A 16580-nucleotide genomic window follows, 5' to 3' on the forward strand; every position below is an offset into this window, starting at 1 on the left:
ATTTCCCCATTCTTTCTTTCTTAGGGTAAAAGGATATATGAGATCATCAGAATATCTTTAGAATAAACATTCTTATTTATTTATAATTTATATTCTTATATCCTAATAAAGGATATTTATTCTAAAGATTTTTTGACGATCTTACATTATATCCTTTAACCCTTGGGGGTGGGGTGGGGGGGAAAAACAATTTTCTTAGTTTATTTCGAAGAAAACCAGCTTAATCCTTTAATCTTTTTCTTTCTTGCAAACAGTTGAGATAAAGGTCGAAATAAGAAATTTTATGCAAAGCTTGCATTTCAAAACCTCTTCATGTATGCCAGAGACAGATACAGAAATATGAAATGCTATATCTTTTGTAAATAAAATCAAAAGTTGTGCATTTTTTGCACAGTATTTGATTGTATTTGCAATGACTCAGAAAGATAAACCATTTTTAATACATGCTTTCATCATCAGTGTATACATATACAGCATTATCACAAGTTCTATGAAAGATGACTAAAAAAACACACGCAAATTTTTATTCCCAAGAAATGCCATACCCCCCCCCTCCACTTTTCTCAAAGCAACTTAATTTAAAAAAAAAAAAAAAAATTTCAGTAGTAGAAAATATATGATTACACCAGTTCATAATTCCAGTATACTATCTAGACAATTGCAAGCGTTTAAAGGGGAGAAGGAGAAAAAATACTGCTGATTTAATGTTTTATTTTTTTTACTTTTGTAGATAACATTGGATACTCTCACTCTAGGCATTTATATATATATATATATATTCCAAGTGATTTATGAGTGATTGCAAATATTCAAAAGTAATTTTTTTTTCTCCTTAACATGAAATAAAATATATTTTTTAATTTTTTTTATTTCATGTCAAGGGGAAAATATTGAAATAATTTTTTTTTATTTCAATATCATTTCAATAAGAGTTCACAAATAAGTTTTTAATTTAATAATAATAATTTAATTTTACAAATAAAGTTCTCAAAAAAGTGGAATGATTACATATATATATATATGTGTGTTTGTGTGTGTGTGTGTGTGTGTGTGTGTGTGAGAGAGAAATTGTGAAAATGTGCCCATTCAGTACAGGGACATAAGACAATTTCCCTGACGTACATGTACAAAATACAGCCCAGTGTGAACACATTGATTGTTTAAGCAATATAACTTTATGCAACACATTGCATTTTTAGATACACATGTTTATGAATTGCTGCAAATTGTAGCTATAATTTTTTATATGTAGCAGCCACAGTTACTTTTAATATAAAACCAGCTGAAAAACGGCTGGTGCTGCCCAGCTGTACTAAATAATACAGCTTCATGATCTAAATGCTAAGGCAAGATAAATCTTGTTACCTCAACTGATATCCACATAAACAATAATAAATACCAATGACTTATGTGACTTTTTAGATACTAGTCTTCTGATCCTGATGGCATTTTTTCAACTGCATTTTCCACTGTCCTTCCAACTGTACTCAAATCTCATGCTCAAGAGTTAACATGTCCTATATCATCTCTACAATCTTCTATACAGTTTTTACTTATCCCGATGCATGAAATCAAACACATATCCAACTTATTCGAAAAAAAGTCTACCATCAAACTACTGACCAATCACCATCACCTTAGTTCTCTCTCCAAATGTTGAAACTGGTCTGGGTAGTGACCGTTCCCATAATGCATAGCATTATACATGCCCATAAGGATATGCATTATGGAATACTAAGGCAAGTGATGTGAAGTCATTAGCCTCTATATACAATTAGCAATTAGCCCAGTCATGAAGTTACTTCACGTGCAAACCTTGTTTGTTTACACTTGGATAAAGGATTAAACAAAGAATACAATTTCTTCTCATCTTTAATTTATAAGAAAGTCAGAGTTCCACTACCCAGAGGCTAACCAATTAATCATCAACAGCCAGTATGGATTGCACCAATCTAGATCGATGGCTGACCTCCTAGCCTATATCACCCATCATTGGGCACGTGCCATATAAAGGTTTGGAGAAATGTGTGCTGTTGCCGCAGACATTTCTAGAGCTTTTGGTCATTTTTGGAATCAGGACCTAATCAGTAAACTGGCAACCATCAGTCTACCTAGCAGCCTCTGTAATTGTATGGCCAGCTTTCTCTCTGGTCATTGATATGATAATGTAGGTCATGATAAATAGCTCCCTTGCTTCAAACTCTGCTACCAATGTGGAAGTGTCTCAGGACTCAGGTCTATAACCTATCCTTTCTCCAAAACATAAATGACATATTACTCTCGATCACCACTAATCCTATCCACAGTTTTGCTGGTGATAGTACACTCCATTCATCCTACTAATTCAATAAATCATGAATATCCCCAGATCAGCGCACACACACACTGATCTCATATCATTCTTCACTTGGAGGGAGGAGAAGAATTACCCTGGTCACTTTCAATGCCACCAAAATGCAGTCTTGTCTGTTCTCATGCTAAAGGAATCAGCTCTTTTGGCTAGAGAGCAGATACACTAACCACTCGGGCCAACCAGGCCAGGTGGCTGAATGGTTATATAATGTGCAGTATTTGCAATACACCCTCTAAATTTCAGTCTACTGTCAACCATCACATCCAGATCTTGAATCTCATCTACTTCCTGCAGTATAGTGTCATTAATATAATGTGCAGCCTTATATCCATGCACTCCAAAGTGCGACACCTTGCAATTATTAATATTAAAATTATAACCCAACTCATTTGTCCAAGTTAAAAGGTTATTCAAATTTTCCTGAAGAAAATTAACATCAGCATGGTTTAACCAGTGCTTCATACAGTGGCACAACCACTTCCTTATCATAGTAGCACTATGACGTGCAGCCTTTGCAACACTAACAATATGCCTTCTAAACTTGAGTCTGCTGTCAACTCTCGCTCCCAAATCTCCAATCTTATCCACTTCCTGCAGTACAGCACTGTCAATATAGTACAGAACCTTATATTTCTGCACTCCAAAATGCAATACCTTGCACTTATTGATATTAAAACTACTCCAATCTTCATGAAGGGAATTAACATCAGCAGTGCTACTTATAATTCTCCCAACTTTGCCTCATCGGCAAACAACTGAAGATCCCCAGTCAATCCACATGAAATATCATTTACAAACAAGTTAGACAGTGGGGCCCCAAGTACAGAAAGCGTGGGGCACACCACTGGTTACCCTCCTTTTCTTGAGACACTGCTCCATCATACACAACTTGCCGATATTTCACAGAGAGCCAATCATCAATCCATCTAACTAATATACTTATCAGGTAATCCATCAAATACTACTGCAAAGTCCAAGAATAGCACTGTATATGATTCTCACTTATCCAACACACTCGTTACCTTATTGTAAATTCAAGTAAATTGCTTAAACAAGACCTACCCTTTACAAATCCATGTGATCATCATAAAGAAGCCTTATCATCATCTAACCCAATCAGCACCTGATATACCTCTGAATCTTTCATTTCCAATTCTCCTAATACTCGCCTCCCTTCTATGTACTGCACAGCATCATTTGCACCAGTATGATATACATTGATGAACTGCTCATTCAATAATTCCACTACATCCTTTGCAATTGTTGCTCTGCTACAAACTATCCACCAGTGCAATATACCCTCTAAACACTCTCTCAATCTGCCATAATTATTCTTTCTCTTGCTTGCCACATAGGGAATCCCCTTGAATTATCCTTGGCCTGACTAGCCATTCTCTTCTTGTATTGCACCTTTTCTTTCTGAGGAGTATGCACTTCATACTCCTCATAGATCTAATTGCCGCTGACTATTTTGTACCTCCTCCACAGCATTTTCAACACAAGTTGCTTGATTTCACTGTTCATTTATTTCACTCCTACTCTATTTATTCACTTAACTCTTAGTATTCAGTTCTACATCACCTGTGTCAAATACTGCCTTGTGAATTCCCATATACTGTCAACATCTTTTCTGCACAGCTCATCTACCCGACATACTCATGCTGGTCAACTAGAGAGCTTCTCATAATAACCCACATTATAATTCCACTTTTTTTTTCTTTTTTTTTTTTGCAATAACCTTTTCTTGTTTCACCACTTCCCAAACAAGTACTTCATGACGTACCTTCATAATGCTTGCCATCTGGCAGCAGTGGTAATACCTAATTAACAACCATATCTTGAAGTTATCACCAAATCCAACACTTTAAAATTTCTAGTTATTTCAGTCACATGCTGCTTATGATATTTGTCCCTCAAAAATTCAAAAAATTCACTCTCCTTATTCCCATATACCATCTCCTTCACTTCCTTCCAATCTACATTCATGTAATTAAAGTCTATCATTAGAATCACCTTCTTGTTACTTGCCTAACCAATTTTTCTAACATTTCACAATCACCATTCCCTACATTTCCTGACCTATAACAACATTCTATCAGATACACTAATTTGTTAATTTCAAATTCACACCAAAGGGATTCAAAATTGTCACATGTACTATAATTTTTAACTTCCACTCTTTGTAGACAATTCCTTTGCAATAATTAACAGTACTTCCTTCCTCCTCTTTTCACCTTCCTATCCTTCCAGAAAATTTCTATTCATGACAGCACATGAGCCTCAAACAACCAACATTCACTCACACAGATCATCTTTAGGCATACTGCTTCAATCAATGCAAAAAAAAACACAGCTCCCTTATTTCAAATGCTCCTTACATTTTAACAAATATAAGGATCTCCTGTCTTTGAGGCAATTCCATCAACACCAACATTCTCTATTCTAGCCACTATATCATACCTCTCTATGACTTGACCACTCCTGTTTTCCTAATCCTAACATGTAGAAATATACCTTCTTGTTCCCACCTTTATGCATTCCATCATACTTTCCTGCTGCAAAGATGCCTTCAACCCTGTATCCACCCCCCCCCCTCAACCTGTTTGGCTGTGCAATCCTGTTTCACAAGCACCTTTTGATCATTAGCTACACTAACTTCTGATTCTGTGTCTTTTCAGCAAACAATAGCTTCTCTAAATGCCCAGCACCAAGCCCATTCAAATGCAATCCATCAACCTTAAACCAATCCCACTTCCCTTCAAATTCATAAACTGAATCCATTTTGCCTCACACAACTCATCTTACTATTCATTATTTCTGCTCTCCTTCTCAACTCTGACTAGTGACTTTCCCAACTGCTCTATTATCCTTTACTATCCACAACTTCAAGTCTCTATCAATATTCCTTTTTTCACCATTTAAGTCATTCATGTCCACAACTACCACTAATTCTGATGCCCACTCTTTCCTTCTCTGTCAAGCATCTATTTGTTTCAATGTTTCACCAGGAAAGCATGTTTTGTGTACTTTTAATCTCATCTTTCAGATGCTTCATTTCACTTTTCATTTTCATCAACTCTTGCCTAAGCTCTTCCACTCCATTCCCTTTGTTATAATTAACAATTCCATCTTATTTCTGTTTACTACCAGCAACATTAGCTCCCATTTCAAAATGCCCTAACCTATCATTACACTTTTCACATAAAGTAATACTTTCCTTCTTTTCATGTACCCTGATAGTCTGCAAATCATTCACATTTTTGGGCATATATAAAATAATTCTCTCAACACATCCACTGAGAAAAATGCAGGGCAGAACTATCTTCATGTCAAAGTTTTCCATCCTGCCGATATGTGCTTCCTTATAGAAACCATTTTCAGAAAGCAGCAGCAGCAGCACAGACAAGCAGCAAGAATGCAAATGAACAAATTACAACAAAGACTATTAAAGAACACTTGCTTTCAGTATGAAAAAAATGAAGCAAAATTATATGAAAAAGTCACACTATACACTACTTAAAGCACTGTTTTCTTATTACAGCTCAAATATACTTGTGGTGTGGTGTGATGTGTGTGTGTATTTCTTTATTCATAGAATGTCTGCTCAGTGTTGAGGTATCTTCAATGTAAATGATTCAAAAGATGGAAGAACAACAGCATAATGGAAGGATTAATAATGCAGATATAAGTATTTTGAGTTGTAGCAGACTAGCATGGTCTAATCATAACTGAACTTTACTAAAGTTTAGTAAAATGTTAAAATTAAAACTGAAGTGTTAAGTAATATTTCCCACACTGGGATAAAAGTAATCTTACATTAAAGTTAAATTGAAAACACACCATAATAATTCTGTTTTTTCTTCAGGTATCACATTTTCCTTCTATACCAAACAAAGTATAAAGCACAAACTATTTAATCCTATATATTATCAAAGGTAAATTATACTTGACAAATAAAAAAAAATATATTCTTGTTTGTATCCTTTTTCACAAACATAAGTAAACGAAAAGTCTGTACATGAGGTATCTTCACAACTATTCTACTTGTATACAGAAACAAGTGACTTCACATCAAAATGACCTAGCATTGTTTAGTGATGAAGGCCAAACCAGTCTGGATAGTGACCCTATCCATAGTGCATGACAATTCTCCAGAAGTAGTAAGTATGTGGTAATTCACACCAAAGGGATTCAAAATTATCACATGTACTATCATTTTCAACTTCCACTCTTTGTAGACAATTCTTTTGCAATAATTAACAGTACTTCCTTCCTTCCTCCCTTCTCTTTTCACATTCCTATCCTTTCAGAAAATTTCTATTCATGACAGCACATGATCCTCAGACAACCAAGATTATGGGATACTGAACAAGTAGCCTAGTGATGAAGATACTTTAACTTCACATTCAAACTTGTTTGTTCATGCTTAGATAAAAACAAGAAATAGATAAAAACAAGAAGTAGAATTTGCTTTCTGACCTAGCAAAAAATAAAAAATAATAATTATAATTTTTCACTCATAATGTATGAAATTTTAAAATATAAATTTTATTTTTCAGATATGGGAAATTTTATAACAATTTCACTTAAATTATTTTTATGAATTCTAATTAAAATATTCCATTTATTTTAAAAAAAAATTATCTGTGTTTCTAATACAAGCATACCTCCAATATAATGTCATGCAAATATTCTCAAAAACCGCAAATAAAGGAAATACCATAGAATATACCTAAGGTTGTTAAGTACAGTGATATGTTCCAAAAGACCACCAAGAAAGCATTTACCCTCTGAAAAAATTCGCTGAAAATGCATGCTATTTTAAACCAAAAACAAAACAGAGATGAATGTGATGTTTAAGTTGAGTTTACTTAACTCAGAATGGAAAAAGTATATCAGTAAATATGTAACACACAGCATAATTCAACACAAATTAATGACACTTACTTTAAAAAATTAAATCCTTTGGGAGACACTAGCTGTAAGTAAAATAATCTTAGTATGACCACATAATGAACTGATCAAAAGAGACAAACAACATTAATAGAAATTAACAAAAACTTACAGCTAACCCAACACAAGCAAATCAATACATGCCATTTTGCTGACTGTTTAGATCAGTAGTAGCAAATATAAATCTCATTAATGCACAATAACTTATTACTGAAAAAAAGATGCAAGTGGAAAATGATTCAAGGAGAAAAAATTATGATGAGAAAATAACTACAGTGTGAAACAACATTATTCAATACTAGAGGAGGTACATCCGTACATGCCTATGTTTGGCTAACACTGATATATTATTCACAATGCATGTTTGTTAATGGAAAAATTAGTCGCTATAGAATAATTAAACTGTATGAACTATATTACTACTATGTGTTAACCACTTAGCAAATTTTCCTGAATATATTTGTGTATGCCCATAATACCAAAATTAATTTCCTTGAGTTCACTTATTTGTATTGTATTTTTTCCTAGTTTTAAGAATTTAAATAAAAATACTTACATGGTCATTCCCATTCATTTATTTTGTGTTCTGAGAATGGCTGAAGATGGAAGTTAGATCCTTATTGGTGGAGTGGTATGCATGTGGGACATGGGCGTGATACTATTCGGTATCTGTCGTTTGTCATGTAGAGAAAGATAAATGATGAGACTACTTTTAGCAGTTCATTTGTCTCAAATAATGAAATGTCAATAGTGTGAGAATAAAGTTGTCATTCCCCCCCCCTCCCCCCACACACACTATAGCAATTATAATACTAAATATTACAGGAAAATATTTTCCATATTTTAAAAAGACAGAGCCATAAATCAAGAATCAATCAAAGAAGCTCACTAAATTCAGAATGGAACTAACAGACCTTGTTGACAAACACAAATCATTTGTGAGTACTCATAGGCATCCTGGAACCAGTTCAACTACTTGTAGGCTTACTGCCCATCGTTTACCAGATGCTATTCCTCCCACAGAAAGGAAAATCAACCTGACAGGAATATGCACCATACATGCGAAGAAAAAAAGGTACAAAAGCAAATTTTTCCATGTCATGAAGAAAGTGTCACTTCTAAACTAAAAAATAAATTGGATTTTATTTTTATACTCAATAGAAGTTATTTTTGCATTCCAGAGATAACTTGAACAAATTTCTTATAGAAAAAATTATTTATAAATATGTTAAAAAAAATTGTTAACAGGAATTTTTATTTTAACAAGCATCATTAAGGCATAAGAAAAGCAAAACCAAAGAATTAGGTATTTTTTGTCAACTTCTGTCAGAAAATTACTTAAGAGGGTAACTATAAAAATATCTACTAAGATAATTAATTTGGTCATATCAGTTTCTTTGTATGTACATATTCAGTTCATATGCAGCAGAAACAGACAACATATTGAAGTTTTAGTTAAAATGCTCTACAGGTAGAGTTAAGCAATCCTATGAGTTAAAGGATGACAATAAGAATTTTGGGATATTCTGACTAGTGTATCTTTTCATGTGAGCCTACACATGCACATTCATTCTGTGTCCAAGATGCTTAGGTGACCAAGATCAGAATATTGGTCTAATATAATTTAATTATCCCAAGAATACTAAAACCATGACATGAATATTCACTAAGTATCAAAAGAAATAACCCATAAGGATAGCTTAAGGATCAAAGCCAAATAACTGGGAGAGGACCTCAACATCACTTTTAAGGAATGCAGAGCCAACTGGGACTTCCGTACTAATATCCCATCCTCACATTCAAGTGGTGCACCCAATTAGCATGAATGAAGATGGACTGGCAATATTGGGACTTAGCTGACCAAAAAAAATATACTGCTTGGAAAGAAGCTGATAGACACCAGAGTGTGAGGAACAAACAGCTATGATACCCACCTTAATAATATGTAGGACCACCTTTCACTGCAATGACTGCAGTAATTCCATATTTTAAAAAGACATTCTACAAAGCATACTTCACCAGCATATGATAGCAATCAATGGGAATTTTGGACCATTCTTCCTGCAGGCATGCAATGAGGTCCTAGACTATTATGGAGCAGGAATCCCTTGACCTCATCCAATGCTCCAGTTCATTCCACAGATGTTAAATAGGATTGAGATCAAGACTCTATGGAGGCCAGTTAAGTGTGGTGATGTCCACAAACTAGCAGTTACAGCAGCATTATGACAAAGTGCATTTGTCTTGCTGAAAGAGACAACAGTCGGTACTGTAGAAATGCCAAAAAGTAGGAAACATTGCATTGTCCAGAATGTTCAGATACCTCTCATAGTTCACTGTAAATGGCACCACAAACAGGTCCAAGGCCAAACCAGGAAAAACAGACCATACCATCACACACCACCACCTCTGAATTTCATAGGTCGGGTTATATACTCTGGTAAGAGACATTCACTGGGCATCCACCAAACCTATCCATCTGCTTGGTAGAGGGTGTAGCATGATTCGTGGCACCATAACAGTTTTCCAAGCTTCCACATCCCACTTTACATACTCTTTACATATTACAGTCCTACCACTGAAACCCATGTTTTGAACCTCGTTCTGAATGTTTTGTGCAAATTCTTGTTTCACTCAATGCTGCACATACAGCGTATTGGTTGACGAATGGCAGTTTTTACACATTATCCTTTGTAGCACCTATGGTAAAATTCAGTGAATGTGGTGTGTTGCTCACTGTGGATAGCACTTGTAGTTGACACTCTCTGCACTTCCCTCTCAGTATGATAGCACTGATTGTTGACTTGGTATGCAGTTACAGCAGCAGCATTATGACAAGGTGCATTGTCTTATTGAAAGAGACAATAGTCGGTTTTGTGGAAACGCCACAAAATAGGAAACATTGCATTGTTCGGAAATGTTCAGATACCTCTCATAGTTAAACATATTTGGTCATTTGAAAATTAAAAATATAAACTTATTATTTTAATACTGACCATATTGTAATGCATACAAACATCTCACATTCTTTGCCTACCAGTTTCGCTAGCAAACTGTCTAGCTTTTTCAAGGCATTGCATGGAAAAGCATAAAAATACTAGTAAATGCAAATTGAAAGGAACATAAAAACGTTGTAAACAATCTAGTAGCTAAGGTTACACGTTCACGTGACAGAGAGGACTTATTGTTCTTATTCATTATCACGCATGCGTGTTTGTTGTAAACGCGTAATGTGTTTACTGGCTAGCTGTAGTTCAGATGGATTTAGAGAAAGGATCTGGTTTTTTCACGAATTGTTCAGAATAGTACCCTGATTTCTGTTGAGGTTCCTGCCAGTTATTAACACTATTGTAGCTTCTTTGAATAAACAATGTGTGTAGTTGTCATCCAAATATGGCATGAAGGCTGTTTTACCACTCTATCACGTGGTTAGACGTACAGAAATGATGTGCTAAGCCAGAAGAAATACTTCTGTTGTGGTTTAAATCACCAACATGTTCTTTTTGTCTGATCTCTAAACTCCGTGAAGTTTGTCCGATGTAGTCAAGACCACAGGAACAAGAAATGTAATATACTCCTGGATATTTGTAGAATGGCACCTTATCTTTTGGGGATCCTAAAACCTGTCTGATGCTGGTGGTTGGTTTGAAGACCACTCTGATATTGTAAGCTTTAAGTATTCTGGCTATTTGATAAGAAATTGACCTGATGAAGGGGATCACTACAGTAGAAATGTGCTGGGAGCTCGATTCTTCTTCTGGTGTTGTCACCATATAGATATTTTTTGATGATGTTCGGAGGATATCCATTTTGTGATGATGTGTTGACTATTAGTGAGAGTTCAGTCTGTGTATCCTCCTCTTCTGATATAAACTTTTGGGCTCTTTTTTTCAACATATGGATAATGCTGAGTTTGTGTGTGCTGTGATGGTTTGAAGTATAATGAAGATATCTTCCAGTGTCTGTAGGCTTTCTGTAAATAGATAATTTGACACTATTTGATTGTCTCTTTATCAAGATGTCTAAAAAATGCAGTTGGCTGTTGTTTTCCACTTCCAGAGTGAATTTTATGTTGTTATGTATTGAGTTGATTTTATTCACAAACAATTTTAGGTTTTCTAAGCTGTCGTGCCATATAATGAAAGACATCTTGATAAAGAGACAATCAAATAGTGTCAAATTATCTATTTACAGAAAGCCTACAGACACTGGAAGATATCTTCATTATACTTCAAACCATCACAGCACACACAAACTCAGCATTATCCATATGTTGAAAAATAGAGCCCAAAAGTTTATATCAGAAGAGGAGGATACACAGACTGAACTCTCACTAATAGTCAACACATTATCACAAAATGGATATCCTCGAACATCATCAAAAAATATCTATACAGTGACAACCCCCAGACAAGAAGAATCAAGCTCCCAGAACATTTCTACTGTAGTGATCCCCTTCATCAGGTCAATTTCTTATCAAATAGCCAGAATACTTAAAGCTTACAACATCAGAGTGGTCTTCAAACCAACCACCAGCATCAGACAGATTTTAGGATCCCCAAAAGATAAGGTGCCATTTCTACAAATATCCAGGAGTATATTACATTCCTTGTTCCTGTGGTCTTGCCTACATTGGACAAACTTCACGGAGTTTAGAGATCAGACAAAAAGAACATGTTGGTGATGTAAAACACAACAGAAGTATTTCTTCTGGCTTAGCACATCATTTCTGTACGTCTAACCACACGATAGAGTGGCAAAACAGCTCCATGCTATATTTCAATGACAACTACACACATCGTTTATTGAAAGAAGCCACAATAGTGTTAATGACTGGCAGAAACCTCAACAGAAATCAGGGTACTATTCTGAACAGTTCATGAAAAAACCAGATCCTTTCTCTAAATCCATCTGAACTACAGCTAGCAAGCATGCGTTTACAACAAACACGCATATGTGATAATGAATAAGAACAATAAGTCCTCTCAGTCTGTCATGCGAACGTGTAACCTTAGCTACTAGATTGTTTACAACATTTTTATGTTCCTTTCAATTTGCATTTACTAGTATTTTTATGCTTTTCCATCAACGCCTTGAAAAAACTAGACAGTTTGCTAGCGAAACTGGTAAGCAAAGAATGCAAGATGTTTGTACACATTACAATATGGTCAGTATTAAAACAATAAGTTCATATGTTTAATACTTCTCATAGTTCAGTGTTAATGGCACCACAATGTCAACAATTTGCTGAACAGATAAGCCTGCAACATGGCACCTATTGCAAGCCTCTTTCAAACTGTCAGTTCCCTTCTCACATCCATTTCACCAGGACACAGTTGCAGTGATTTGACTTTGAAGAATCATATTCCTTGAATTTATACCTGCTACAAACAAGTGACTCCTTATATGGCACGATGCAACTTGCCAATGGGAGTGTCCATTGACTTCTTTCCAAACAGTGTATAACAGAGGAATTTCTCTACTTAGTGTTCCAGTTAAGATTTATGCAAGAATACTTAAAAAGAGGTAGAGAAAAATTGTGGAAAAGAATTGGAGAAGAATAAGCTGGGTTCTGGTCAAATAGAGATTGTCAAGATCATTTTCACTTTACTACCAATAGTTGAGAAATCCTGTGAATATAATAAGGATCTCATCATAGCTAATTAATAATGGAAACACTTGTTAATTTATTCATTTTATTTGTAGAATTTTTGGATGTTTCATAGCCATTAGCAATACAATTATATGAAAACAATCACAAAATCTCAAAGAGCAGGGGATTCTGTAAACTCCAGGTTAAGAAACAGGAGGATATTTGTCTTTAGGAGAGATAAAGAAGGTATTAAGTTTATGAACTGGACAAAAAGACTTGTTCTTATGCTGGAGTTCACAGACCGCCCCCCCCCCCTTACTCTTGAAGCTTATGTTATTATGTGCAGACTGGTCATTCTGCAGAAACTCATCTCAGAGGGTATCAAAAATATATTTACACTTAAAGAACCCAATAAATCCAGTTTAGCAAGCCAAGCGTTATCTACAAAACACAGGATTCACCAGAACAAGATTGGAACAAAGTATTACTTAAGTTATTTTCATCTAGAAAGACTGCACAAAGAAAGCTGTGAAGCACACATTCACAATGCAAATCACAAAAATTATTGCCTTAAACTTTCTTGATTTTGGGATGTTATACTCACCATTCATGTGTTCCATAAACTGTAATTAATTTTATATTTAAAACTATTTTATCAACTAATTTATTTTATTGTAATTTAGTTTTGGATACCTATTAAATGAGCTATTCTCCTGCACCAATAGTGAATATAATATCACATGCTTTAAACTGAATTGATGTTCTCTTTTTTGGGATTGTTTTCCTATAATTGTATTGATAATGGCCATGAAACAGAGCCAAAAATACTACAAATAAAAAAGAATTAAATTAACAAGTGTTTTTATTATTAATTAGTTATAATGAATTCTTACATTTACATCTTGATTTTTAGATCAATAATAAGTATCTATACTTAAATTTCATAATCTGGAAAAAAAGGCATATGACCAGAGAAAAACTTTTCAAAACACAATTATATGATATAATAGAACATCATACACAACAGTATGTAGTCTATTAAAATTGAAGGAACTACATGAAAATGGTTTGATGTAAAATCAGCTGTAGGATAAGGATTCACATTATCTCTGCTCTTATTCATCATCTACATGGGCTGCATTCATTATAAAAGTGGATTAAACCTAAGATTAGAATTGAAGATATCAAACTCAGCTCTTTGATTTTTTTTTTTTTTTTTTTACAGATGATATACTCCTAAACATCCAGTACAAGTCTCCTAGATTCTCTAACTAAATTGAATAAGATCTATAACAAATCTGGCATGTAAATCAGCAATAAAAAGACCAAAACAATTCAGTTGCAGAGAACCTATAGAAGTAGTAAGATAATTCAGCTATTTAAGGCACAGTTTTTAGTGAAAATGGCAAATTAAATTTTGAAATAGACAATAAAATAAGGCTGGTATAGTTGGAAGCCAGTTGAATAAATTTATATGGAATAATAGAAAAATTAACCAAACGACCAAACTAGAAGCATACAAGACAGTGTTCAAACCAGTTTTAAGTTATGGATCTGAGAGATGGGCTAGAAATAAAGCACTTCATCAAAGATCAGAGACCACAGATATGACAGCTCTGAGAAAGATTAGGGGAAAGAGAACGTATAGCATCAATGGTAGAATCATGAAGACATCAGGAAGGAAGTTGACATTGTTAGCATTCAAGAATATGCGAGCAGGAATAATTGAAGGTAGTATGGTCATTTAAACAAAATGGGTAAGGTTGCCAAAAGTAGAAAGGAGACCAAAAGAAGACCAAGGTTTTGGTGGGTGGATTTAGTCAGAAGTGCCTTGGTAGAACAAAATGTTACATACGACAATATTGGAGTATTGACAAGTAACAGACTAATTAAGAAGAAAATTGTTGATGGATTAATAATAATTTAAATTTAATCATGTAGTGCTGTCATAGTGGCCTAAACACCCCTTGAGGGTACATAAGGAAATTGATGATGAGTATACATACTAAATTTAATATATTACTTTTATGGTAATAGAGAAAAGAAGGTAGACATACCTTAACACCAACTACAACATCAAATTCAACAGTTTCACCATCACCAACGCTTCGGACCATTTTTCTTGGATTGTTTCTTTTAATGGCAGTCTGAAATGCATATAAAAACATAAAAATGAAAAAAATAAAAAAATAAAAATTAAACCTGCTGGCTGGTTTTCTTTACTGCAGATTTTTTTTGTGTGTGTGTGTGTGTGTGTGTCTTTTAAACAATAGTTCATATTTTCAAATTTCATAATCTTTAAATCCACTGTATTCCAAAATTTGTTTTTATATCAACCTTTTGATATATCACCACTTACCTTTTCTTTCCCCCCCCTCCCATTTTCTACACCAGTTTTCAATATCTTATATAATCTTTCAGCTCATTTTTAAACATCTAAATATTACTATCATCTGATCTTCATATAATCCAGGTATATCTCATTTCTTATCCTTTCAAAATTAAATTTTAAATTAATAAATAACCCATTAATGTAAAGCCTACTGGTTGGTAAAAAAAAATGATAGTTCCATTAATAAAGTTATTTATTTATTATCTTACATCTAGAGAGCTACATAAAACATGTTTTAGAATATTCAAAGGATAGTTAAACAGAATTCAGTCCTCAAGTTTTTTTTTTTTAAAAAAAAAAACAGAACTGATATATACCAAATAATTTTATATTTTTCAGAAATTTTCTAAATGAAACTCATTCCTGTCTGCATCATAAACCAGGACTGCTTTGAGTCACTGAAAGGGTTTAACTGATGTACAAAAAAAAAAGAGCAAGTAGTGCTTATAAGAATGAAATAGCAAGGTTAAGAAATTAACTAAGACATAAGAAATGTTTTGGCAAATTTAAAGGAAAGATCAAAGCTAATTTTTGACAGTTTACAGCAAATGTAGACTATATGCCGGCCTGGTGGGCTGAGTGGTTAGCGAATCCACTTTTCAGCCAAAAGGCTGCGGGTTCGAATCCCACGTGGGCATGGATGTTTGTGATTGTCTGTGAAAATGCTAGTGGTGGTGGTCGGCAGTAGTGAGGATGGTGTAGATGATGAAAGTAGTTGTAGTTGGTGGAGACAGAGTTGTAGAATAGGTGCCCTCCCTCGATGAGTCTTTGGACTCCCTGGAATGTAACAATAATAATATCTTCATAACCTGTTCTCCTGATAATTATACCACAAATATCAGCTCTCCTCTTATTAATTCAGACCATAACCTTGTCAGAGTCTCCTTTCCAGCAAAATGCTCTCACCAAGTCAGCCTGTCTTGAGTCATCTGGCACTAGAGAAATGCCAGATGAGATGCTATACATGATTTCTTGGGGATACTGATTTTGCTGTTCACAAACCCTTCAAATTCATTGAAGTGTTCAATCCAAACAACGGAATAAATTCTTACTGGAATGAAAGCATTAACCCCATATCCAAATCTTGATTTTTTTTTTTTTTTTAAAGTGAGACAAGGCAGTCCAGGAAAAGAATTAGCATGAGTGGCTTGAAACCAAAAACTCCATGAAGCAAAAATAACATCAGCATATGACATAGACAAATGGGAGAAAACTTGCCTCCTGCTCACATGGTAAACAAGCCTTCTGGTGCCTTGGCAAGGCCTGAGCGCAAATTCTACCCATCCATA

At 34.4% G+C, this 16580-nt stretch overlaps 1 protein-coding gene across 1 annotated transcript in view; it reads right to left on the reverse strand.

Moving 5' to 3' along the window:
• Positions 1-16580, reverse strand: part of LOC150107622 (uncharacterized) — a 170549-nt gene that overhangs the window by 64335 nt on the left and 89634 nt on the right. Inside the window, exon 4 of the mRNA XM_090391428.1 lies at positions 14957-15046. Within this exon, the coding sequence (XP_090247554.1) occupies positions 14957-15046 (90 nt within the window). The remainder of the gene's footprint in view (positions 1-14956; positions 15047-16580) is intronic.

This window comes from Typopeltis vanoorti, chromosome 4 (genome assembly GCF_054136105.1).
Source record: "Typopeltis vanoorti isolate ZY-2024b chromosome 4, IOZ_Tvanoo_1.0, whole genome shotgun sequence".
NCBI classification, from domain to species: domain Eukaryota; kingdom Metazoa; phylum Arthropoda; class Arachnida; order Uropygi; family Thelyphonidae; genus Typopeltis; species Typopeltis vanoorti.